This window comes from Chaetodon trifascialis, chromosome 23 (genome assembly GCF_039877785.1).
Source record: "Chaetodon trifascialis isolate fChaTrf1 chromosome 23, fChaTrf1.hap1, whole genome shotgun sequence".
In the NCBI taxonomy this organism is placed as follows: Eukaryota; Metazoa; Chordata; class Actinopteri; order Chaetodontiformes; family Chaetodontidae; genus Chaetodon; species Chaetodon trifascialis.
The window spans coordinates 6,577,741-6,604,893 of NC_092078.1; the positions used below are offsets into that span (position 1 = coordinate 6,577,741).

Below are 27,153 nucleotides of genomic sequence, written 5' to 3' on the forward strand. Positions count from 1 at the left end.
AGCAGCCGTAGCGACGCTTGTTGGAGTTTGGACAAGCAGAGAGAGCAAAATGGCGGACGAAGATATTACGCTTGATGGAAAACCTCTACAATCGCTCCGAGTTGCGGATTTAAAAACTGCTCTCGAGCAAAGAAACCTCCCAAAGAGCGGGCAGAAAAACACACTCATTAAGCGACTGAAAGGGGTAAGTTTTCGCTTCTGTTACGGACGCCTGTCGAGTCTGGCTAAGTTCAGCAGCAGACGAGAGATGGTGGGGGTTAACAGTAACGTTAGAGGCCGTAACGGTGTGCGGGCTCGGAAGCGGGAATACATAAACCGCCTAGCACACGTTATTACACGCGAACAACAGTTTTGTTCTCGGCTATTTGTTACTGACAGTTCAACGAAACCGTCTACCGACCGAGTTCGGAGTGAATTCGTAACTCCTCGCCGCGCACCGTGTTGCACACAGTTGAACTGTGCACCTGTCAAGTCGAGGCCTAAGCGGAGTGTAAGCAAGCGAACAGCCGCACATAGTGTACAGTACATGGCCGTGCCCGCGCGCGGTGCCTGAGTGTATTGGGGTTACGGGGGCGCGCGTCGCGATGTAAACACAATTTTACGAGCTTCGCCAGTGAGTAATTTATGCGCGGTGGTTTTAAGTTGTTTATTATCAACACGCTTGTTGTTTTGCGTAAGACATTTAGCCCATGGACAACCATAGGTTTCAGGGCCGTAGCCATGATTTTAGAAACACTACTGAGGTCATGAGTCTAAGCCCCCCCCCCCGCCAGAAGAATGTTAACCAGACAAAAACATTTATTTTTTTTAATCTGTTTTTAGATGTTTCGTTCACTCATCTAACACCCCCCCCCCCCGTCCAGAATTCCCAGAAACAATACAGAGGATGTGAGCTCAGTGTCCTCAGTGGTAGTTATGACCCTAAACGGGTTATAATACTCTTAAATGATAGCATACTGGTGCAATAGCAGAGCCTTGAAATGCATACATGTCAACTTATATCATATCTCAGGTCAAAATATCAAGGCAAACACAGGGATATGTTCTGATGAAAAGTTATTGGGTATAGTATGTTTACCATGAGGTCCTCTGTTGAGTGTCTGTAGGTGGACAGTGGAGACCAGTGTGATTTTCATACATTCAAAACACATCCTGGCCTGCGTTGGTCCAGGATACAGCTGCTCCAACTCTTCAAAAAACAGTGTGTGAATGAGGCTGCACTGGTAGCACTGCCAGATAACAGTAACACTCTGTCATTAGGTTAATTTTGTTAAAATTATCCAAAAGCTGGTTTAGTTTTAATATAGTGACCTATTTGTAGACATTTTCAAATGCTTTGCACAGTTTGTGAACCCAAAAAGTCTTTAAACGTCTGACATCCGGGAAGTGACCACTAAAAATGATCAGTGCAACAAAACCACCTTTTCACTAAGTCCCCCACCACAAAATTTATGTAACCACTTTAATTTCCTTTTCTTGCTCCCTGCAGGCTCTGATGCTGGAAAATCTTCAGAAGTCATCCTCTGTTCACAGTGGGCTGCAGCCCAACTCGCAGGTATGAAGAAAATTTTAATGATGCTTTTCTTTGGCTTTTGTCAACATATGTCTGGACATGTTAAGTTATTTAGATAAGCCCTGTTCTTTATTAGCATGGTGTCAAACCCATAGAATATTCCCTGCTAAGATGAATAGTTCTTCATAAATACTTGTTCTAAGGTCCAGTGTGCTGTGTCAGTTTTGTTTTAGCAATGCGTCTGTAAAGACTGGAGAAATGCTTAAAAGACTCGGTTTACCATGGACACAGCCACTGCTCTTTGGCTCTGTGAATGTTGTAGTGCAGAGCTATTACAGTTTTGGTAAAGTGCTGTTTTGTGTATGTTACTGTGTTGTAGATAGGCGAGGAGATGAGCCAGAATAGCTTCATAAAACAGTACCTGGCCAAACAGCAGGAGCTCCTTCGCCAGAGGCTGGAGAGAGAAGCCCAGCAAGACGAAGAGGCAGATGGTATGATATGATAACATTCACATGAACGCATACACAATCACAAATCAGATGCTAAGCACAGTCTTTGTGTCTTTCTCTCCCACACACACTTTTTCCTCAGGCAGTCCTGTTGACTTCTGTTTGAAACATCTGTACACACCTAACTTAATGTGCGTTTGTGTGAACATGCTCAGAAATGTGTTACATGAAGCTCCCATAATGGATTATAAAAAAAAAAGACCTGGGAGAATTTGGTTTTTCAACCTGATTCATTCAGAAGTTGTCCTTAGTTGGGAACCACTGGGTGTGTATTATGACTAATAATGCTCACATGGTGCTGATGCTTAACCCCTCCCTCGTGTCCCACTCTGACAGAAAGTCCAGCAGTGCCAGAGGAGGATGAAGATCACTCAGAGGACAATGACAGCTATGTCTCTGACAAGGTCAGTCAGCTCCACACACTGAACAGTCACATGAGGGAAACTAAGGATTTAGCCTACAGAGCAGGACACACTAATCTGCTGCACATTGATCAGCCCACAATCTTATTTTTCATATCCCGAGCTGGTGTTTTTTAAACAGCACAAAATTATTTCAGTCTCTTCTGTTTTAATATGACAGGGATAATAAAAGACTGGAAATGAATTTTCCTTGTAAGTGTCTCAAAACATGTTAAAAATAGATGCAGTTGTCTTGACTTTTCTCAGAGTAACTCCATCATTTCTCCTCAGCAGCATTGCTCCATAGCCCCCCAGCCCTCAATGACCAGGGCGGAGGAGAAAGGAGGAGATTCAGTGATGGGTCATGGGATGATGGCATGCGGCCCTAACATGGGCCTCGGCCCTACCCTTCAGCCCCAGGAGTCCATTGAGGCTCCAGGGGCTCGGCTGCAGCGAGCCACCTTTCATCAAGGACACAAGGAGCCACCAGCCCCCTCTCCTCCCCGTGCTGTAGCCTCCCTGTCAGTGCGCGTCCTGGGGCAGCCTGACCGTCAGGGGCTGCCCCCTGCCGTACCCCGAGCCCAGGAGAAGGAGGGCACTGCACCGAGTGAACCAGGGTCAGCTCATCCTGTCCTCCACCTCAGTCGATCTGCCGGGATCTCAACAGGAGGACACGTCCATGAGGACAATGACGAAGATGACAGCGGTGATGACGAAAGCGAGGATGACGAGGACTGGGGACCCGGTGCTGGTGGGGCACGAAGGGGCAACAGAGCACCTCCCCCGCAGCAGCAGATGCCCCCCAGTCTCCCATCAACAGTTGCAAGATCCAAACGCAAGCTTCAGCCTCCGCAGCACATCCCACCACCTCAGGCACACCACACCCCAATGCAACTGCGCCACCCCACTCCTCCTCCCTCTCCACCCCCTGACCTGTTTCCCCTACCTGACACTCCCAAGCAGAGCCCACCAGATACAGATGACCACGAGGGAGAGGGTCCTGATGCTGCACGTGGTCCAAGGATGGCGCCTTTCCCTCCTCCCACCATGCAGAGACAAGACTCTGACTCAAGCTCTCGGTCCAGCAGTCCTGAGCCCCCTGTGAAGCGCAGGCCGGGGCCCCTTTCTCTGCTTGTACACAAGATGGAGTCAGAGGGGGCTTTCAGTGCAATGGGGGCCTCCTCAGCTGCAGATCTGTCGAGAGAGACAGCACACTCCACTGCCGGGCCTGCCAGCTCCAGCGAATCTCCACTGCAAAAACTTGAGAGAAAGAGGCTACAGGAGAACAGAGAGATGGAAGAAGGGAGACGACTGAAGGAGGAGAAGGAGAGAGAAGAGCACCAGGAGCAGGAGAGGGAAAGAAGGAGGCTACAAGAACAGGAGAGAGAGAAGAAACGCATCGAAGAAGAGAAGGAAAAGGAGAGGAAACGACTGGAGGAGGAGGAGAAACTGCATCAGAAAGAGGAGCAAGAAAAAGAGAGAAATCGTCAGGAAGAGGAAAAAGAAAGAGAGCGAAAACTCCAGGATGAGAAGAAGAGAAGAGAGAAACAGACGGCTGTGACTGAGGCCCAAGATGCAGGTTCCTCATCAGATTCTGACTCCAAATCAGACTCCTCTTCACGCTCATCACAGTCCTCCTCCTCCTCCTCCTCCCAGGATAAAACCCGCCTCGCCAGGCAGCTGAAGGTCAGTGATCAAACCGATGTGGGTGTCAGTCATTCGCTCCAGCGCTGATAGAGGCCTGTGAGCTATGGTGATGGTGAATTTGATGCCATGCAGCGTCACTCGGCACTCTCTGGGTGCTTGAGTGGGCCTCGTTCCTGGTGTGGTGTCTTTGTCATGCTCATGTCAATGCATCACTGCACATTTGCTGAAGTTTGCACTTCTTTTTATTGTTCTTTTCTCATAACTTTACTGCAGCCTCCCTCTGTGTAGTGTATTGAAAACTCGGTTTATTTATATGCACTTCAAAGCTAACTTCATTGTTTTTATTTGGAATGATTTCACAGAAGTCAGACCAAGGACAAGCAGCAGAAGATGAGAAGAAGACGAACCAGAGTAAAGGGGCAGAGAAACGACACCTTTCAAAAAGGTCAGTGACCATGAACATACAGGTAACCTTAATGACAAATGGAGCTAAATCTTTAAATGATATGTTGCTGGAGCTGAACGGTTACACCAGCAAAAATGAACCATCATTATTAATTTGCACCCTCATGCAACACCCTCTCCCTCCTGCTGCTGATGTGATGAATTTCTCGAGTTTTGTCCTTTAATATTTTACAACAATGTTGTGTTGTTTCAGATTCAGCACAGTGTTTTTCCTTTTTTCTCCATTTCATTCAGCTGTGCTTTCTATATTCTCTCTGCTCTGGACATGTCTATTTGCTTTTGACTTTGCTAGTGGGGGTGCATATACATAACGTCACATTTTAGGGCTTCACTGTTAAAGAAGCTGATAAATGAAGTGCAATGATGGAAATATATAGACGACACAGACTGAATCACTGGATTCTTTGGATGATGAAGATGATGATTACATTATCTAGCTATGTGTTCATGTTCCTGCACACTTTGCTCAGAGGTAAGAGCAAAACCAATGGTATATTAAATATAAGATTCCCACAAAACATGGCTTAAAATCTATTAAAACTTGTAGCATATCAGCTAATACAGCTAATTACATGTATGCAGTTCATACTGATACTACCATTACCACAACAGAACGGACCACATGTGCACTGAAGTTAAGTGAATAAACTGATGTACATTATGTTTGTGAACGAAGTTTCTCTTAAACTTTGCAGTGTTAAAAAACACTTCATGACCTTGTTGCTTGGCTATGAGTGGAATAAACTGATTGGTCACAGAGGAGATTTGGGGGGAAATGTGTAACATTTGTCAGCATGGAAATGCATAAGAAACGTCTCTTCCAATTTAAAACACCAGTCACAGAGGTGAAAGCGTGCCTCCAAGAGCTCTTAAACCTGCAATCGGTTGTAAACACACCCCACTGCTTTCTCACTCGTCGCTCCTAATTATAGCACGGTGCATTTCTTATCAGGCGTTCAATGCGGCAGCCCCACAAGCAGCGTGACTTCTGCTGGGTTTTTTTTTTCCTTGAGAAAAGGGTCCTTTTCTGCGTTCCCTCGTTGCCTTCTCCTGCTTTCTTTTTGACATATTTTACCTTTGTTTCTAGCAGCAGAAAACGTATTTTCACTCCGCGCAGCTCCTCGATTAAACATTTTGGTGATATTTCCGAATGCGCTACGTTTGAGCGTCTAACGGAGCTTTTATTTTGGAAGTCATTGACCGGAACATAGCCTAGTCTTTTCCCCACTCTGTCCGGTAGACTTGTCACTGGTCTCGCTAGCCAACATGGCCGTCGTGCATGCATTGCATCCCTGATACAGACGCAGTACACGGCTGTATAGCAGTAGAGATAACCGCGACCGGATTTTTTTATTTCGGGTTCCCGATTTCAGCCCACCCCTGACCGGAGCCACCGTTAGCGATACAGCGGTATCTTTTATCCCCGAGGGTTCGCTTTGAAGGCCGGCCATAATGCTGTCCGAAGGCAACAAAAACGGGTAAGAGTGAGCCAGAGGGCGACTCACGGCTTCAGGTTGCTGGTTGTACTTTTACACCCCTCATCCAGAAAGCGACGGGGGTACGTTAGCCGGTCTCAGCCTGTCGTGTCGCGCCGCGAGACCGGCTGTACATTATGATGCTGGTTAGCTTGCAGCGCCTTCCTGCCTGTGAGATACCATGTCATCAGTTCATGTTGGCCTGGTTATGAGCGTGTTACATGTTCGTCCATGTGAGGAGGACCGGGGGTGGGGACGCTGCTGAGAGCCTTTTGTTGAGTGAAGGAGCAGGGAAGACATTTAGGGGGGAAGGGGGTCTCCTCTCTTTGATCAGTGCCTAAAATAGCTTCACGTTGAAGGAACACTCTGATTAATAAATGATGGGCTCAGATCTCATGGTGGGAAGATGAGATTCATACAGATGGTGGTTTCTCTTGACCTCAGTGTTTTCTGTCATGCCTCGTAGCCATATTTCAGAATATACATTTTTATTTCAAAATGTGCATCTCGGGCCTCATTTTGTCGTCCACTGAGGCACAATTATGGCCATGCTGTACATGCATGTTGTTGTCTAGCCCACAGAAGGTTCTATTTGTATTTTTGGGTTTGTGTGTTGGCTGTAGCTGTTAATGATCTCACTGTTGTCAGGGGAGATCATTAAATCAGACATCTGTTAGCTGTACAGTCAGTGTGAATGGGCCCTTATGGTGTGATATAATTCTCCCAGCTGGGACCAGCGCTCTCACTCTCGTCCCCTGGGAGTTGACTGAATGATTTGATTGGTGACACTGTTTTTGTCAATTTTATGAGTCCGGTTCGTTGATTAGGACATGATTTGAGTACTTCTGTTGAGCTACCATGAATGGCAATTGCTGCGTCAGGACTTACCACATTTAAAGTCACTTTCTGGCATGTTTTGGAGAAGTTTTATGGTACAGTTTACAGACGTTGTTCCTTAGGTTCAAGCTGTACGTCAGTGTGCTTCCTCATTACAGCCAAGTGATATGAATACAAAGCAGTGCAAAATGCAGGGTCATTGGGCCTCAAGACTGTTATATGAAAAGAAAAGGCCAAGCATCATGTAGACACGCAGTCACTCATTTCTTTCAGTGACCGTTGCGTCACCTCAACCTGCCCTTTGCTCCTTTCCTGATCCTAAGGGTGTGTATTTCCTGTTGACATCTGTCTCCCTTTATAGCCTATGCAGGTGTGTCTCTGGCCTTCCCCCGAAAGCCACACACACCTCGGGCAAGCGAGAAGATTCAGTGTGGCACGGAGGAGGGGAGAACACTGTCCTCCTGCCTACACTCCTGCCAGTGACTAATCTCCAGAGAAGGAGGTTGAACAGGCTGTCGTAACACTCTGGTTAGATTTCAGTCGCACAGAGACTAACATTACTGGTCTCCTGAAAGAAACTTTGCCAGTAGCCATGTTACATGCCATGGAGAAAGAGAAAAGCTCAGGTTTGGTGGCCTGAGCTGGCCATGCGAGTAACTATTACCAAGGTAGAGAGATATTTTTTACTGTTATCAGTCTCGAAAAGAAGCAAAGGGCATGTTTGTTTTGTTATTCATATTCAACACAAATATTGCATTGCCTGGCTGTAGAAGTAACTTTTGGTAAAGGGGACTCAGTATTTGAACCAGAAATATTCTCCCAAGGGTCAAATCAGCAGCCTACCACCTTTTTATCCTTGAGGTCAATCAACTAATCGCTGCAGCAGTTGATTGATTAAACAATTAGGTGATTAGGCGCTCAACAGAAAATGTATTTTTCAAATGGATTTCCACCATCTGAAGTTCAAAATTTTACTGCTTGTACTTGTCTTGTATCACAGTCAAGTGAATGGTTTTGGATATTTGAAGACATTATTAACTACAGCAGAAAGAATGGCCGTGACTAACTCAGCACGTCTTTATTTGATATTATTTAGACATGAGAGGTGTTTTAAATGTATCATTAATTCCCTTTTCCCTCTGAAATGCTGACTATGAAGTGCAAAGCATCATCATGAGAGGGGAATGTGCACTGTGATAGAGGAAGCTATGCTAGAGGATGTGATTCTCCCACCTACAGGGTGCTAACTGTGCGTCTGTGTCATCACATGGAGGCAGCAGAGGAGACTTTTGATAACGCTGGTAGGGGAGGTTGAGGGAGTAGCTAAAAATATAATGATGACATCTGCTTGGTTTTGCTCCGTCTTAGATAACAGCGATAAAATAAAATGTGTGGAGAAGCGCTTGACTGTGTGAGGTCTGACTCATGGTAACTACAAAGCACAGCTTTTATAGGCTGAGTTAGAGGTTTCTGTTTTTCTTTTGTTTTATGTGTGTGTCCCCTCAAATAATGACCCAGCACGGATCAGATGAAGACCACACACAGAGTCAGCTGTGAGTGTGTGTCTTGGACTATGAGTTTGTGGTGTCTGTGACCCTGGGTGTCTGTTAGCTGGTGAGTTATTAATAGCCAGTCACCCAGATCACTGCCCCACGTACCCTTCCTCTAACTCTTCCCAGTGTCTTCCTCTGTCTTGTCTGCCACATCGTTTTGTCCGGGTTGTCTTCGATTAGAGCTGCAACTAAGGATTATCTTTACTCTGTAATCTGCTGATTGTTTTCTCGATTGTTTGGGTCAGATAAAAGTGAAAAATGCCTTTTAGTGTCCCAGCCGTCTGGGTGATGTCAGGATATTGCTTGTTTTGTCTGACCAACACTTCAAAACCTGAAATGATGAAGGAAGGCATCGAAACCTCAGAATTGAGATTCACTGACCCAGTCAGACCAGTAAGTCGGAGCTTGACTTTGATCCAGCAACCTTAAACAAAGATAACCACTTTACTTAAATGAATTACGCTGTGATTCATAATTTGAAACGTCAACTGCCACAACATAACTCAAAGTAATTCAGAGGTAGCGTCAGAGGTGAATTTAACAAAGGTAACTCAAGGGCTGGCAAAGATAACAAGCTTATCACCTGGTGAGAATACTGACCAGGATTGACCTTGAGCTCTTAGACAGTCTTTACCATGGAATCCTATTTTCTCCCACCCGCTCACCCTTCCCTGCTCACCCCAACCTCTTCCTCCTGCAGGGAGGTGTCTGAGCCCAGCGCAGCCGCCGTGACCGAGGTGGAACCAGACTCGGAGAGCTCCATGGCCCAGCAGCCGCCCTCCGGGGCTGAGCCAGAGAACAGTGAGGGCCACTTGGAGGAGGTAAGGTCACTGGGAGGGTGAGGATGCTCGGGTCTTTGCTCTGTCCCTCACCAAGTTGCATCCTCATTCATATAAAAGCATGTGTAGTCAGCAGAACAAGTAACGAGAGTCACTTAAAACCAACACCACCCCGCCGTTTGGCTCCTGTCGAGATTTTATCATTTCAGTTCCGACAGTTTCACACACTTTAAACCTCTTAAATGATCCACAGATTGCTCAATTGGTGGTTTCTACAAATGCTCATAGGTGGACAAACAGGGGTTGAGTTGGAGTTGAGTCCTGGGTTAAATAGAAATGAACTAATCTTTCCATCTGTGTTTAATGCAACTAATATTTCATAACCAGCTCATTCACATAGATGATCTCTCTCTCTCTCACACACACACACACACACACACACACACACACACACACACACACACACACACACACACACACACACACACCCTTGTCTGTCTGGTCCGTGTAGAGGGATGTTAAGTGTTGATGCTGCTGGAATGCAAGTTGTGATGGTAATAGTGTGCTTAATTATGCTGCAGAAAGTACATGCTTCTCATGTCACCATCTTTGCATGGGTGTATGTGTTATGTTTGCGAGTGAGGAAGCGAGACAGAGAAACATTACTTCAGGGCCCTGACACACCAAGCCGATTATTGATCGCAGTTTAAAGGCCCTTTTAGACACAACGTGACGACAGCACCGCCGAAGCCAGCAGCGAGCACAGCTCAAATCGCGTTGTGTCTGTAGGGGCCTTAACCCCTTGTGGTTCACAGTGGCTGGTCTGCCTTACTTGGCTCAAGTTCTTGCATGTGGTGAGTCACGGGGCCAGAGCACTGCATTCTATGCAAATACAGGCAGTTTAATTCCTTTAAATTTGAAGAATTATACAATTACTCCATATAGAATTGTTACTGGAGCTCATTTTACTGTCCGCTTTGGCCGTAAGCCTTGAAACAAGCTGAAGAGCTGCATCAGACGATGCCCACAGTCAGACCTTGCATTTTAGGCTTCGAGCTCTTGGCTTTCATATCTAGAGTACATAATTTAGATTTGCTGGTGAGCTGCTACGCTGTTGAAGTTATTATCTTTTTTTGTAATGTGTGTATGCGTGTGTTGTTTCCCCCTTGGGTTTGCATGAGTAATGGACCCTGACAGTGTGTGTAGAGATGCATCAGGGCTTGTTTCTGCTGTTTCTTTCACCCTGTTTTCACTCTCTCTGCTCTCTCGCTTGCTCCTTTCACACTGCCTCTCTCTCTCTCTCTCTCTCTCTCTCTCTCTCTCTCTCTCTCTCTCTCTCTCTCTCTCTCTCTCTCTCTCTCTCTCTCTCTTACTCACTCTTTCGCTGTCTCTCTTCCCCCCTTTGTCCCTTTACTTTCCATCCTATATCTTTGTATCCCATCATGAACGCTTCTCTCTCACTATATATATTTATGGTGTGATTGCTGTTTAAAACCCCATTGATTGCTTTGTTATGAAGGTGCCCATGCCTCTTCCATTGCCCCTAATGGTACCTGCTGCGTACTACTACTACTACTACTACCACCACCACCACCACCACCACCACCACCACCACCAACACCTCCTCCACTCCTCCTCCTACTCCTCCTACAACTCCTGTCCCGCTAAGCCCAAGTGCGCCGCTGGTACCTGAATTAGGCCCAGAGTCTTCAACCCCACGGCACTGAGTAAAGTCTGAGCCTGAGCCTTCAAGGCCTCCCCTGTAGCCCTGCAGTGACGTGCTGAACCAGAAGGAACTGGAGCTCGCATCAGACCACCACCGACGGCAGTGGCAGCCATGGTAACTGCAGCCGCACACAGTTGTCATGGAAACCCAGCCTCAGGGGTTGGAAGCCCGCTCGCTGATCTGGACCACACTGGACTGTACTGCGCTGTGCGGTGCTGATGAATGATGGGATAAGGGACGGAGAGGGTGTCTCTAACGCTCTGTGTCACCTTCCCGTCTCCCCGCCTTTCCCATCTACCATTTTGAGGACGAGCGCAGTGTCAGAGTGTCGCCATCCATGCGCTGGTCCTCCAAAAGCAAAGTGCAGCTCAGAGAAAAGGCAAAACTCTCAAACTCTCCAGTCTACCATCAACCCTACACTGCCCCCTGCTTGTGGGGTGGAGTTATGACAATGAACTGAGAACCCCTGCAGTAACCCATACAGTGATCAGGACTTGAGTGTTCATACGATCACTGTTGGAAGCTGAAACAATCTGCTTGGAAGTGATGATTATGAGACTTTTTTCATTGCTGAGACCTGTATGTGACATGATGATATGGACTTGTACATGCACTTTGAAAAATCTGCAACACCTCTGCAACAGCTCTGCAATATCGGACAGCGCACTTAACGTCTGGTGCCATTCATAAGAGAACTGCTCTCCTGAACTCTGCACCAGTTCCTCAGTAACAGAGACTTTCAAAGGACATTAAGCCAAGGACAGGTAATCTGAACCACATTATGCACCAGGAATTTTTCTGGGTGCGCAGTGACATTGATCACCCACACAGAGCTGGGTATACTCAACAAATCATCCCCTCCCTTCAGCTGCAGCCGCACAGTCGGTGAACTAAAGTGTGACTCACTGGATGTTTTGCCAGGATGTCATGATATCCTGCCTCTGCTGTGGACCTGGCAGATGGACAACTGCAGCTGTTGCTCCTGTTTATCTCCTCATCCATCTCTTCGCTGAACCCACAATCTCGTATGACTTCATGTGAGTGCAGAGACATTCATGCCAGCAGATATACTCAAGATGAGGTCCATTGACTCTCTCGTTTTGACTTCTCTGGATTATAATTCCTCAAAGACAGATTCTTCTGGATTACTTTTGTCCCTCTTTATCCCAGCGAAAAGCCAATCTGCCCGTGCTGCCAGTTTGCACAACAAACTCAGGAACTGTGCAGCAAACCCTCTGGCTGTGGACACCTCATGAACTGCTAAAAACAGGAACTCGAGTCACTTGGACAACAAATACTTGTCAGGACAACCTGTTATCACTTTGACATTCAGATACCCCCCAACTGTCAGAGAGGCTCTCAGGACAGTATATTGGAGAACGTGGACATGGACTATGACAATTAAAGACAGTACATTCAAGCGTCACAAAATGGATTTTTATCATGTGTCAGATGTACCTCACAGAACGTGGACTCTAAGAAAGTACACATCAACCCCCACCCCGTCAGAATCCGTCACGAGGCGGTTTGAAACGCCCGGCTCCCCAAAAGACTGACACGTGACTCTGTGAGCAGCAGTCTATCAAGAAAAGTCCTCCCCAGCCCCATTCAAGAAAAAAGTCCAATCCAGTGATCAGTTCCTGCTCGGTGGCTAATCTGCACACTCAAATCGAGCCCCGCCCTCACTCCTCTGCCTTCTCTGATTGGATCCTTGTTGCCTAGATACAGTACACACTGTCGTGAGGTTGGGCCGTAGTCGAGCCAGTAAGGAATCAGGTGTCAAATGGTACCAGGAAATGACTTGTTGATTATTCCTCTATTTAAAATGTATACTTTTTTTAAGGATTAAGTGTAAAGAAAAGTCTCTTTTCTCCAGTTTTTTTTGTAAATAAGAGGAATGAATTCTTTCCTTCTTGGTAATTTAGTTCAAATTGTCACATGTACTGCAGTTTTAATTTAATATTGTGGCACTAAGATGACAGCGTTCATCATACTCCTGACGTGCACTGTCGATCTACAACTGTGTGTTGTTAAATATGGTCAATCTTCAAGGTGAATTTAAACTGCAGCACCGATTCTGACAGATCTTTGAGTCTTCAACACTTGGTTTTCCACCTCTGCTCCACAGAACTCATCATCACTAACAACATACAACAGTGTTAGTCAGCTGCGATACTTGATTCAGCTCTATGCCTTGTTTTTAACATTACATGAGCACGAGCTGGGTCTGTAATCTGCAATGACATGCAGCGGGAAAACCATGTGACCATCACTGGTGGTCATAATTCAGATTATTTACTGGTAATCATTGAGCTAATATTACACGAACAAAAGCTGCTTTATATCTGCAGCAGTTTTAAATAAATGTAGATCACTACACATGAAATGAGTTCAGCTGTTACATAACATCGCAGCCTCACATTTGATGAGCTTTTGTATTCTAATAATGTTTTTAATCTTTACTTTTTGCTTCGCTGTGAGAGTCGACTGTTCGGTCAGCGAAATCCTTGTTTAATTTTGCAGTTGTCACGCTGTGTGCTCATGAAATTCAGCAACTCAGCTGGGGTTTAAATCATGGAAGGATGAATTTGCTAAAAACGGGAAGTAATTAGGTCTGCAGTAATCACTGTGTTGGGAAGACATATGCACGATAGGCAGCTTTAAAGTCACTAATCAGAGCAGGTGATATTTAAATAACCCCACCACCTCTGAGAACATAGATCCAGTCCAAATGGGACGTGAGTGTTGTGAAGTGACAGGATCCACTCAGACACACTGACAGACACTTTGCTAGTCTCCTTCTCCCCTCTATTCTCAGTCCTCTAATGGACATTATCTTGCACTAATATACCGCACTAAGACACGACCTAGTTTGAGTTTCACGCGGGCCTACTCGTGTCCTAATGCACATCATGTACTTGCCTTGTCCTTAAGTGTCTGCCACACACACACACACACACACACACACACACACACACACACACACACACACATAGGCGAGCATAGTGATTTATCTCAGTGTCTTTGAGCAGAGGTGGAAGGCAGAAATGTGTCTGGAGTCTCTCTGTATCGACCAAGAACCTTCTCCATAATGTGGTACAATTGGAGCCTCCAGGTCTCTGTTACTTTAACCCCCCGCCCCTGCCCCCCCTCCACTTTTCCTGTTTCACCTCTTCTCTGTTGTTGCCTGTTTAGGTCTGGACTCTTGGTTCTCATCTCGCCCTGCACCCCTGGGGTTTCTGTATGTTCTTTCTGTCTCTCTCTTTTTCCAGAGCACCACACCTAAGGCTTTCGCTGCTCGCAAGATATCCCTGACCAGTGAGTATATCAGTCGCATCGTTTGTCCTACATGAGGAAACAAGTGGAACAGGGCTGACAAAGATACCGCCCTGCTCGTAGTGTTTAAACCCATGTGCAGATGCACACAGGTAGTGCAGCCGTCGTGAACAGAGAACCATGTGACTGCCTTGCTGGATATGTAGAGTTCGGAGCCACAGTGCAATTAATTCTGCATGACCTCCAGGTGTCGACTGGAGGTCATATTGTGGAAATATTTAATTAATTGTAGACTTGTAGACAGGCTCAAACCAAAGGCAGTCATTTAAAATCTAGTAGACAGTTCCCGAGTTCAGTTGGCAGGTAGCAGTTGGCAGGACAGCAGAAGTCAATTCTGTGCAATAAAATGTTGTAAGCGAAAACTACAGCACGGATGGGAGCAAAACATCCATAAAACAAACCACAAGCCCGTCCGACTGTGGCAGAAGAAAATGGATTCGCGCTCTTTGCAGACTGATGTTGATGGACAAAAACAAGTGTTACCTTTCACACCAAAATGCTTTGGTAGCGCAGTGTTGTGGAAACATTGACTAAAAGTGATATTCAAACCAAACACTTTAATGAAATGTGGTGGTTTCTTCCACAGCGCCTTAAGGTTCCTCTTATTTTTCATACATTAATGTTTAAATTTTCCACACTGCATGTAAAAACATGTTGAATATTATTTCAGAATGTGAAAAAAGTTTCTAAAATTGTTTAATCTCTCAGCTCCATTCACAATCTCTTTATAAACTTTAATTAGTCACCGCCACCCTTGGCAAAATTATTTGGGTTAAAGCGTTTAAGCAATTATCTCTGCGTTTAGCGCGTGAGCTTGCAGTAACTTGTCGCTGAAGTTCTGTGCAGCAGAAAGCAACTCATCCATCCAGGAGCGCGTTTTCTCTCTTCTCAGCGATAAGCTGCTGTTTTCTGGCTCCTCTGCAGGCACTAAGACGTCTCCAGCCAGCACAGAGGGAGGAGCAGGGGAGGCCGAGACGGGAAGTGCAGCGGGGAGAAAGAGGCGGTGGGGCTCCAGCACGTCAGTCACTGCGAAGAAACCATCCATCAGCATCACCACTGACTCACTGAAGGTACTGACATGGAACAGGGACCAGGACCAGGTGTCCGTGCCGGCGTGGGAAAATGTGGCAAATAAATGCAATGACTCACTTATTTTTGGGGCTGTGTGCTAACATTTGCTCATTATTTCATGCCAAAAAGCATGTGAAATGACAGAAGTTCGACCCTTTATGGTAATTTTAGTTTCAAGCGTGTTTTCATCAAGTGAAACAAATCACGTAGCTACACTGAGCTTTTAAAAAGTGGTGGTCTCACTCTGATAACTGCTGGTTTGGTTACAAATCATCAGATTGCCCTCCAGCTCTGTGTTAATGTTTTGAAACTCAGCTGTGAAATGTGATAAGTTTCAAAATATTGGAAGTGAGCCGCGAGCAATTTGGGGATTTTATTAAAATAATCAAATGCTCCGACATGAGTTAAACTCCAAACCGGTGCATTTCTGTTCTTGCTGTGTATCAGCTGATCAAATATTAAAGTATATCTCTCCATCATTTGTCTCTGTCCTTCAGTCTTTGATCCCAGACATCAAAGTGAACCAGGAGGCGGTGGTGGAGCTGCACCCGGAGGAGCTGCAACTGTCCGGGGACGAGGAGAGCCTGGACGCCAGCCAGGGCGACCAGGACAAAGGCCTCAAGATCCGACGCACCGTCACACAGGTCAGAAGAGGCAACACGTATCACCTCTAATTAAAACTGATTAAAGGACAAGAGCAAATCTCGAGAAATGGCTCTTTCGCCCCTGCTTTCGAACTGTCACATGGACGTCTTTGCACCTGTAATTCCTCCCCAGGTCGTCCCCAGCGACAGCCAGGAGAATGGACAGACGAACGAGGAGGAAGAGGCGGAGAAAACAGAGAAAGACAAACAGCGCCGGACTTCCAGAGACAAAAGGAAGAACAGCGTTTCTGAGGAAGCCTCGGAAACACAGACGTCTGTCAAGCTGGATGGGGAGGCAGCGAAAGGTAAACTGTAAAAGTCTGTGGGTTTTTAATTGCTGCAGATTATTGGTTACAAATCTATTTGCTGTCTTCTCTCTTCCACCTCCCCTCTGGCAGCACTTCTTCTTTCTCTCGTGATTACAGACATTTATGTTTTGCATGTTTTTTTTCTGAAAACCCATCTCACTCGCTCTTCTCACCTCTTCATCGCCTTTCCCTCAGTCACCCCCAGCGACAGCCTGGTGCGTCGCTCCATAAGTCAACAGAAGTCTGGCGTGTCCATCACCATCGACGACCCCGTCCGCACCACCAGGCAGCCCTCGCCGGCTCACGGCAAGGTCTCGAATATCATCCACGTGACCAACCTGGTGAGTTTGTAACTACAAGATGGTTGTACAGAAAAATCCTGCGTTTCCAAATGTTCCCCTGTGAGTTTTACACGAACGAGGCATCTCCATCATTCCCATAATTAGAGCCAGGAACACTTACCCAGGTATTATGGCTGTAGTCAAACATCACCTTAAGTTAGGGGCACACTGCATGACTAAACACACTGTGACAAGACTAGGCATTACACATTTAATGACTAGCATTTGCAGATTTTTTCTTACTTGCGTCATAGAAGCAAGACTTAAAGCTGCACGTGGATCAGACCACCACATCTCTAATGCCACCCAGCCTCACAAAGGACTGAGCGTTTACAGCTCTCATATGTGACTCTGATGCTTGTCATCATTTTGAAAACGGATGGTTTTCAAATGTGCTTTTCTTTAAAAACATGTGGACTTTGGCCTGAGGGAGGTGCCAGAGGACAAACCATGTCGTGTCCTAAGCTAAAAGGGCTCATCCTCTGAACTGTGGCCATTTTAGGACGCGTCTAAATTTGATACTCTCTCATGTTTTGCTTTTCACGAGCTGATGCGCCGCGACTGAAAATGGCCGCGATTAAACCGCACTGCTTTACCTCACAGGTACGACCCTTCACCCTGGGCCAACTCAAAGAGCTGCTGAACAGGACGGGCAGCATGGTGGAAGAGGGCTTCTGGATCGACAAGATCAAGTCCCACTGCTTCGTCACAGTGAGTGCCAGCATGGTTTTATGATCGTGTCAGGAGAGGAAGCTCCAAGTGTTAACCAGCTGCTTGTGGAATATGTCAGCTGTCAAAACCGCCGCCAAAAGTGAGCCGTTTGAAGCGTGTTTTAGCAGCTGTTTTTAACCATTGTTTGGTATTGTGTTATAGAGCACACTCCTCTCCCTCCACACTACCTGAGCGTAGGCGAGAGCTCTGCTGCTGAAAACTGATATAAACCCCCTGAGGAAATAGTTTTTTCAGGAAGATGTATTTGATCTCAGGAACTATGGGATCGTGTCACTCCTCGCGAACCAAAACCTCTGAGGGTCATCCATCTGTTCCTGCAGCAGTCTTTGTTTTTTCCCCTGTGATCACACTTTAAAACGACCGCCGTCAGCCTGATAACTCTCCTCTTCTCCTGTCCTCGTAGTACGCCACGACAGAGGAGGCGGTGGCCACCAGAGCCGCCCTCCACAGGGTCAAATGGCCTCTGAGCAATCCCAAGGTCCTCAGCGTGGACTTCTGTGAGCAGGAGGAGGTGAGGATCCAGGGTTTTTTTGCAAAGCTGCAGGCAGTATCACATCCTCCGCTATGTTTGCTAACTGGGAAAGTAGTCCCAGGCGTTTCAGACCTGATTAAAAAAAACTGTCAGGTTTAATCGTAAATGATGCTTTTTGTTGTTATTAGTTTATAATCACTTTGTCCATTTAATGTGCTTTGCACTCTCAAACTTATGCATCCTCACATTTGTCTCTTGCTTCCTTTCTTTCCTCCAGCTGGACTTCCACAAAGGTGTCCTGAAGCCAGAAACGGAGAAGGACCATGCGGCCCAGCCAGGTCCTCCTCAGAACCGGCTGCCCCCCCTGATGCCCGAGCGAGACAGGGACCGAGAGAGAGAGCGCGACCGGGAGAGGGAGCGCGACCGCGAGCGGGAACGGGCCATGGGAGGAGTGCGGGACCTGTGGGCGGAGCGGGAGAGAGCGATGGAGCGCCGTGAACGAGCCCGCGGCGAGCGGGAATGGGACCGGGATAAGATCCGGGAATTTGCGAGGCCGGGAGAGGATGAACCGAGGTCTCGATCCAGAGAGAGAGAGCGCAGGAGGAAGGAGAGGGCCAAGAGCAAGGAGAGGAAGACAGATAAGAAGGGTAACGCACACTTTTATTGTTGTTATACTTTTTGTGTTGAAGTGTATTTTGCACACACTTCACACACACACACAGGTTGAGTTGTGTTCCACAGTTTGACAGAAATCAACCATTTGTGCTTTCTGCTGAACAGAGAAAGGAGATGAGCCTCCGGCCAAGCTGCTGGACGACTTGTTCCTCAAGACCAAAGCAGCTCCGTGTATATACTGGCTTCCCCACACTGAGGAGCAGGTTGGTCTTCCGTTCATGCGTCCTCCTCTCAGTGAGCGGTTGAGACTTCGTTTCCTCTAACCGTGCTTTGTGTCCACCAGGCGGTGCAGAGGCTTTTGGACCGCACGGAGCGGCAAAAGGAGCGCGAGCGAAGGCACAAGGAACAGAAGGAGGAAGAGGACAAGAAGCGCGAGCAGGAGAGGAAGGAGAGGCTGAAGGGCAGGGAGAAGGACGGCGGCGTGGCGGTGAGCGCCGGAGCGGCCGGGCGTGCGGCCGATGGAGACAGAGAGAGAGACCGCGGCCGCGACAGAGAGGCGGACAAGAAGAGGGACAGCGGCCACCGGCCCAGGCGACCCTCGGCAGGCGCCGGCGGCACGCGTCGTTCTCATAGCCGTAGCAACCCCAGAGATAGGCGCCGCTGAGGGCTGCAGGGAAAACTGAAGAAAGAGAGAGAGAGAGAGAGAGAGGGGGACGCGGCTTAGCGCAGGACACTGCAGACAGGAAGTCTTGCCTCAGGTTCAGGACTTGTGTCTGTTACTCGCTACCCCACCCCCACCCCCACCCCCACCCCCCCACCCCACCGTGCTTCAGTTGCCAGCGTCTGTCTTCCACACACTCCATCCACCTGGTTCATCTGGCTCCGGTCCCCCGCTCCCCTGTCCTCTCTCTGTCTTGCAGAAGTCAGTCCCCTCCCTGCGCAGAGAGCAGTGCCGCTCCTCGTCTCCGTGTCGTGCAGTTAATTCTCCTCAGCTGAAGAAAAGAAGCAGAGAAGGGTGGTGGTTTTTTTGGCTCGCCTCAGCATTTTGTCCCACTGAGGTTTGGGAGCCCGCCTCTTTATTTTAGTTCTGCGGGTGCACAGTTCCTTCCTCCTCAGCGCCCTGTAATAAAACCAGTCCAAAATAGATCCCTGACCTTCAAATATTTTCTAGGATCAGTTTTAGTGTTCTGCCGTTCAGCACTGAGTTTTTTTTTTTTTTATATATTCATATACAGAGTAAATCTACAGCCCGTCTTTGTCGAAGGGAGGGAAGTTGTTGCGTTTTGTTTTTACGTATCACGTTCATTTTCTTTTCCAGCCTCGGAGGGTTGTTGCGCGCCGCAGCAGGTGATGTTTGTGTGAGTAATAACCTTCATCTCCCACGAAGACACAACCGGTACCGAAGTCTCAACACTGTAGCCTAGAGAAGCGTGCGATAGGAGGAGACGCCATTTTTGTGTTGTGGTGACGCAGGAGGGACGAGCACATGCAAGTTCGTCTTCACTGGATGTTTCGGAGACAATGATATGAAAGTCTTGTCCAGCGGAGGTTTGAGAAGCCGACCTTCCCTGCACTGACGTGTCCGTTTGAAAATCCCTCCTCTGACCCTTCAATCATGTATACTGTTTATTTAAGAGGAGGCACAAATAGGAAGTTCACCTTCTAATAGAGGAGCAGTTACGAGTTTTAATCTTAAATTTTACGTTTAATTTGAAGCAGTTGCTTTGTTGCTTTTTCTCCCTCTGCGAGTGCTGAATGTACCGAGAATTTAAAAAAAAAAAGAATAAATTTAAATTGGTTACCAGCTTGTCTGCTTGGTGAATTCTGACCTGACACTCAACAGCAGCACATCGAACACAAAAGAAAATATTTATTACAACATACAGAAATTACAGTAATGTTTTTCCCCAAAATTGTACAGATTCACGTAACAAATCTTACAGTAAAGTCAAATTTAAGTGCAAAATGTTTGCTAGCGATAATATATGTACAAAACAATTAAGCAAAATCCCTTGTTCTTCTACAGCAAACAGTAGCCACATTGGGGTAAAAAAAAGCAGTAGTTTCTTTCCCGTTCCCTTAACTATGGTACAGTAATAGTACAAGAAGTACAGCAGGCAGTACAGGTGACGAAGGGGACTGAGCCGAGAAAATGAAAGTCTTAATATCAGCAGTTTCATGTTGAAGGAAAAGCACATGATGATGACGGCGTGTTGAGACCAGCTTTTCTCGAAGCATCCGCGGCCCTGCAGGCGCTGGTCAGTGTGTGCTGTGAGGGGGAATGTTGTGTGTGGCGCACACTCTGCGCATGTGACAGGAGTGGCAGAGCAGATGAGAGTCCAGGGGGAAGCACTGCGAGCCAGGCTTATCGGAGAGCTGCTTGCCACACTCCTGGGGGGGGGGCAGATAAGGACAGGAATGCACACAGAGAGAAGGGAGGTCAGCCATCCACGCGCTTCATAACAAAAGTCTGGCCAGAGTCATCTGTTGATTTGATTTTGGTTGGGCAAAGTAAACATGTTGGTTTGGGACGTTCACTCACCTCACAGTGGTAGCACTCAAAGTGATAGTCCTTGTTCATGGAGACAACCCTGAGGATCTCCTCACTGCCCTGAGACACCAAAGAGGAGAAAACCAGAGAGGTCAGAATCATGAAATGCTCCTCAGCGATGGCCTGAAACAGCTTCTTTATTACACCGGCTGTAAAAGATAACTGAAAACAACCTGCTGCCTCCAGCCAGCACCTGCGCCCAAGAACACACACATGCATACACTTGTGCTCACCTCGGTGGGTAAGATGGGTTGTAAACAGGCAGCACACTTCGGGGCGAAAGTCCTGCAGGGCGACAGGAGAAAGTTTATTAACTGGAGGAAGCAGCAGCACTCACACAGCTGGAGGAGGTGGGACGAGTTCGAGACGTTCAGGAAATGTTACATGTGCAAAAACTAACCTCCATAAGAGCCCTGTTTATACGCTGATGAGCAGAATAAAATGCAGAAAGATTTAAAGCCTCGGGGCGACAGTCCCAGGATGCAAACGGAGCATTAAACCCATAAGAAGTCTCACTTGTTGTAGTCGGCCACGCAGTAGATGTTGCTGTGATGGTCCACGGTGAACAGCACCCCGTCCAGAGCCTTGGAGCACACCACGCAGCGGAAACAGCCGGGGTGGTACGAGTTCCCGAGAGCCTGCAGGATCTGAGGAGCAGGCATTAATGAGGGAATTTAACGGGAGGTTTCAGGCTTCTTTTTCCTTTTCTTCAGGTTTGAAACTGTCCTTTCCCGCTCTTTTTTTGAAAGCCGAAACAAAAAAACATCTGTGACTTCTCCTCTGACGGACACCTTTGAGTGCCCCCCACCTTCTGCAACGCTTCGAAATGGTTAGCAATATTTGTCAGCGGATTTTAGAAAGCGGTGGGTCCTGAAGTAGAAATCCCTGAACAATGCGAGGTCTATCTGTGTTTTTAATGGCACAGCTGCATGATCACTAATTACCACACTGTCATACCAACGAGCTTTACTGCTCTTAATCCAGCAGAGGCCAGAAAGCAGATTCGGCTACAAATTATGGCAGAAATGCTTTTTTCCCCCTGCACCAACACGCTTCTGAGCACCAAAGCAAATTCCCTCAACTTGACAGTGGTTAAACCACTGAAACGATGCAGAAAACGCCAAATATCACTGTGAGCCTTCTATTTATATTATGGGTATTATGAAAAAGCTTGAAGCTAATCGCTAAAGAGTCTTATTTCTTTATTTATCAAAAACCCAAAGGCAAACATTCCTCTGAGAATCTGCCGTGGGAACCCGAAGAGCAGCCAACAGAAAGACGTCACTGAATTTCTCTATCCTCTTGGGGGGGGGGTCTTGAAAGGCATGCTGGGAAACACAGGATGCAAGGGACTAAAAATTACACAGGAGAGGTTAAGCGTTAAGAGTATTTTCCCTTTAAATCTAAGATAAGTCAGAGAGTTTAGAGGGTTTTGAGCTCTTCTTCATGTGGCCTGTTAATACACACACACAGACACACATACACAGACACACACACACACACCCCTCACCTGTTCCAGAATAAGGTGGCCACACACACTACACTTCTCAGCAGCAGCCTGGAATCCTGAAAACTGTAATTACAACAAGGAGATTACCATTAGCGGAAAATCAATCCTCTGACTCTGAACATGTCTGCGTGTGTGTGTGTGTGTGTGTGTGTGTGTGTGTGTGTGTGTGTGTGTGTGTGTGTGTGTGTGTGTGAGAGAGAGAGAGAAAGAGATGGATGACAAAACACGCCTTGACCTCATCTCTTACCATGTAATCCTCTTTACAGTACACAGAGCCATTGACATTGTAGAAGTCCTTGTTTCTCAGGGTGCGTCCTGCAGGGCGAGAGGAACGGCGGCGTGGTTAAAGCGGACATTTTAACAGGAAACGGCGTTTAGAGAAGGCGTGGGCCGTAGACGTTAAGCCCGAGTGCTTCAAATGATCACTGCTGTGTCTGGAGGAGGAGGAGGAGGAGGGGTGTACTCACCACAGGACACACAGGTGAAGCAGCGTGTGTGATAGAGGCTGTCCAGAGCCTGGCAGGCGTTGTCCGCGCCGTACACGCCTTTCCCACACTTCACGCAGGTTCCTGCGGCACAATGGGAAAACACAGCCACGCATTCAGCGATCGCTCAGCGGCTCTTAGCACTTCGTTTACGACGCATTCCAAGAGGATGTGTCTGAAATCCAACTCCACACAAAGTGTCAACACTTGTAAATCCTCTCGTTCGCACCACCTAGGGGATTTTCACACAGTTCAAACCCGGTTGGCCATGCCAGCCTGTTTGCTCATCCACTCCAGCGTCTCTGCCGCAGCCTGTCATTAAAGGGAAACTCCACCGGATCTGCCTTCTTGGCAGCGGTTCCAGAAAACAGACGCTTTCTTTTCGACTTTAAGACTTTCCTTTAAATTTGACTTTAAACCCCACAATTGGAGCAATTTGGGGATTAAAAAAAGATTGCACCCCCCCAACCCCGCCACCCTTCACTGTTGTTACAAAAATCACTTCTGCTGCTTCCTTCAAATCATTATTTAATGGCAGATGTTTTCGTTGACACAAAGGCCTTTCTTTAAAGCCTTTCTCCCACTTCGGTGTCAGGTATAAGGACTCGGCTGGCATATCAGCTCAGACCGGGAGTGTAAACAATTTCTAGGTCAGAATTAGCATGCGCTCTGGTTTGCTGCTCCGTGGCTGTGAAAACAAACAAAAAAACACCTCTCTAGCACACACACTTAAAGCCAAACAGCCTCTGCTTCTCCGTGTGTGACAGTTGCGCATGTTCAGCGCGTTAAGTGGAAAAGCGGCGCGGTGGTCCGAGCGGCAGCGTTCCTGTGATCTATTTAAGGGTCTGCCTGCGTGGTTTTTTTTTTTTCCTTTCTAATGTGGCTGAGGGAGTGCCGCACAAATCAAGAATGCCTACACTCTTGGACAGTCCCTTCGATATTTAGGAACGGGCGCGAGGCTCTGCCAAAGCCAGAAACCAAAAGAGCCGAGGCTCAGACTCCAGGCTTTAAATTTAACGTCTGAAGCTGCTTCATATAGACAAAGCCGGGAAGGGACTGGTTTCAGGGACTGGGGCTGCATTCAGGGACGTTTTTGACATTTAAAAAGGATGAAGCTTTAAGTGTTAGTGCTCAAGAAGAGTTGTGAGGACTTGACACATTTAAAATTTAAATATTTGTACTTCTTTCTGTACTTAAAACTCATTAAAGAAGCACACAAATATATTATAGATTGGACAACAGGAAGCTTTTTTTTGCTTGGCTCAGCATTAACGCAGGTGCGTGTGTGTCAGGTGAGCTCGCAGCGTCTGTCTTCACGGCCCAGAGCGTCTGATTTCGTCCTAATGGCTGACAGGAGTACAGTATTGTATGTCCCCTCCGGGCACACATACCTGAGCGGAGGAACAGGCTCCAGCACACCGCCCCTGCACACGCCAAGGCAGCATTACACACACCAGCACACACACATGACTCACACACACACACACAGACACACACCGCATTACTGTGGCCTGAAGTCACTCGGGGGGGAAACACACCCTGCCACAGAGAAACAATATACACGCACACACACATATTCATCCGGCCGCTGTAACACACTCCTACCCTGCTGCACGCACGCGCGCACACACACACACACACACACACACACACACACACACACACACACACACACACACACACACACACACATCCTGAGCCCTAATCTTCTGTGAGTCACAGTAATGGTCGGAGCTGTGTTTATATGGAACCATGTAATTTGTGTCTGAGTGTTACAGCAGAATTTTGCAGTTTAATGGCCGTGCAGATACGCTGCATTAGCCCCTCCACGTCCACCACACTGTGGCAAATTGGCGAAATCTTGCAGCATCAGCTGACTCTGATGTTTTGGCTACAGGTGTGAGGCTGAATCGGTCTATACACATCTGTCCCTTTCTTCTCTTCAGCCATATCTGCCTGTCTGGATCAGCTTCTTCACGCCAGAGCGCTTTTTTTTCTCCCCTCCTTTACGCTTTGCGTGCTGCGACCGTGCATGTCTCTGCAGGTTCCACTGCACCATCCATCCATCCGTCCATCCACTCTTTCAACTATTAATCTGTCCGTCCATCCAGCCGTGCATCCATCCATCCATACAACCCTTTCATTTAGAGAGAAACCTGTGATCTGACACCAGGCAGTGAGGAGGACAATAATAACACAGCGAGGGCGGATGCTGGGTGACCCGGCGCTCCGTTGTGGATGCATGGGATGCCGTGCATGGACGGTGACGCCACTGGCTCAAATTAGGGATGTGATTTTGCAATTTTCTGTTAAATGCAGCTCTGTTTAATGTCCTCTTCACTTTCCCGTTTCTACCGTGTGGCCTGAAAACTATAGTTAAAAAAAAAGGATCTTACCAAAGAACTCCTGGCGGTTCTCCGTCACCTCCCTCCCAGCTCCGACTCCTGGATCCTCCTGAGGTTTGACCGGCCCTCCGGCTGAGCAGGACCCCAGTGTTGCTGTGCTTGGTTTGGAGAGAGCCGTCTGGGCCAGGGACTCCTTCAGCATCAGGCCCTCCAGGAGCACTTCACCTTCCAGCGCTGCATCTCTCAGTAGAAGCCGGGTGAGCTCCTCCTGGTACCGGGTGCCGGGCAGATCGGAGTATCGGGCCCTGTCCCCCATCACGCAACCGTCTTTGCCTCTCACTCCTCCCTGCTGCTCTTCCCACCACTCTGGGCCGGCCTGGTAGCACACTGCTCCTGGACTTCCAACAGCAGGTGGGTAGGAGTGTCGGCTATCATGGGCCCCTGGACGCATGCCTCCGTCCAGGTATTGAGTCCAGGCCTCCACAGGGGTCACCCCGGCCCTGCCTGGAGCCCCATAACCTGCTGCAGATCCCCCCGTCTGCATGGAGGGAGACTGCTGCTGTGGAGGGAGGCCTCCAGAGGCGGAGTAGCGAGAGTCATAGCCCAGGCTGATGCCACTGGTGCGGTTGCTGCTGCAGCGGCTGCCCATGGGGCTCCCTCCTCCGCCGCCGCTGGCCGTGCTGGAGGCGAAGCTGGACCTGGGGCTGACCAGCACCGACTCCTGGAGGCTGAAAGACGAACATGGGCTCAGGGTTGGTCCTGGGGGGTAAAAGAAGCCTCCTCCTACACCTCCTCCGGTCACATCAGATGTGCGATGTGGTGGATGGGAGAGGGATGCAGGCCTGGTGCTCTCCCACAGTTCACTGCCCGTGCTCAGGCGTTTGTAAAACAGAGCCTCCTGGAGGGAGAGGCGTTTGTGCCTCTCAGGCTCGGAGAGGTAGCCAGGCTCTGCCAGGCCGCCACCGCCTCTGGGTGCTGACCCGTAGCCCGCGGCAGCAGGGTACGGCGGGGGTACAGAGAGAGGCGGCGGTTGGGAGAGGAGCTGCTGCCGTCTGACCAGCTGCTGGAGCTCCAGGGAGTAGCGCCGCTGATTGAGGGACGCCTTGGAGCCAAACGCTCCCAGGGGGTCGCAATCGGGGCCCAGGCCGGACTCGCGCCTGAGGTGGGAATCCACGCCTTCGCCCAGGTAACAGGAAGCCCTCTGCTGGGGGGAGCGACGCCTCAGCGGCGCCAAGGTGGAAGGGTGAAGCGGCTGCTCACCATCTGGAGGTATGGCACCCACCGTGGAGGACGACGGCGGTGGGGTGAGGAGCTGAGAGGGAGGCATTCCCATCCCTCCTCCTCCTCCTCCTCCTCTCCCACTCGCTGGAACACATGCATCGCTTGTGGTTGCAGAGGCAAGCGAGAACTGGCCGGGTCTTGAGGGCGAGGCAGCTGCAGAGCTGGGAGCTGGTGGCAGACCGCTGCCCCCGCCGCTGCCTCCGGAGATGCCAGTGTTGGCGTTGCTGTTATTAGAGTTGCTGGCAGAGTCGTGTTTTTTCTTTGAGCTGTTGAATTTCACACTGCCGGAGTCCGTCAGCTTTAACTTCTCCAATAACTTGCTTATCGGCCTGTCCATGATGAAGCCTTGTGCTTTTACCTGTCTGGACAAAGTCAAGTCCTACAGCCCCCCCCCCCCCCCCCCTTTAAGTTAAAGATCAATGTGCTCAAATACAGTGTGGGCAGATATACAGCAGAACAAAGATGTTCAAGTAACACTACAGTTTTCACTACGACAGATGAAACGGCAGCTTTTAAATCCTTACAAAAAAACTAGAAACTGGCCTGAAAACTAGCAC

The 27,153-nt window shown here is 48.2% G+C and overlaps 2 protein-coding genes across 3 annotated transcripts; one reads left to right on the forward strand and one right to left on the reverse strand.

Moving 5' to 3' along the window:
* The first annotated feature begins 17 nt into the window (after positions 1 to 17).
* On the forward strand, positions 18 to 20,228 carry acin1b (apoptotic chromatin condensation inducer 1b). 2 transcript variants are annotated; one of them, XM_070993182.1, is made up of 17 exons: positions 18 to 184; positions 1,490 to 1,555; positions 1,893 to 2,004; positions 2,359 to 2,426; positions 2,715 to 4,109; positions 4,433 to 4,515; positions 9,101 to 9,221; positions 14,178 to 14,223; positions 15,166 to 15,311; positions 15,810 to 15,956; positions 16,090 to 16,261; positions 16,460 to 16,605; positions 17,209 to 17,316; positions 17,741 to 17,848; positions 18,087 to 18,456; positions 18,590 to 18,687; positions 18,768 to 20,228. In XM_070993182.1, exons 1-17 carry the CDS (start codon positions 50 to 52, stop codon positions 19,086 to 19,088), a joined length of 3,642 nt encoding a protein of 1,213 aa, XP_070849283.1. In that variant the 5' UTR covers positions 18 to 49; the 3' UTR covers positions 19,089 to 20,228. The 2 variants fall into 2 exon arrangements, with proteins under 2 accessions (XP_070849283.1, XP_070849284.1); XM_070993183.1 differs by having other exon boundaries at positions 2,718 to 4,109.
* A 52-nt stretch (positions 20,229 to 20,280) lies between these two features.
* ajuba (ajuba LIM protein) lies at positions 20,281 to 27,031 on the reverse strand. Its single transcript, XM_070993184.1, has 8 exons — positions 25,367 to 27,031; positions 22,953 to 23,054; positions 22,733 to 22,800; positions 22,486 to 22,548; positions 21,492 to 21,622; positions 21,209 to 21,260; positions 20,967 to 21,035; positions 20,281 to 20,815 (listed from the first exon to the last, which is right to left on the reverse strand). The coding sequence occupies exons 1-8, from the start codon at positions 26,931 to 26,933 to the stop codon at positions 20,684 to 20,686; spliced, it is 2,184 nt and encodes a 727-aa protein (XP_070849285.1). The 5' UTR covers positions 26,934 to 27,031; the 3' UTR covers positions 20,281 to 20,683.
* Between the last annotated feature and the right edge of the window lie 122 nt (positions 27,032 to 27,153).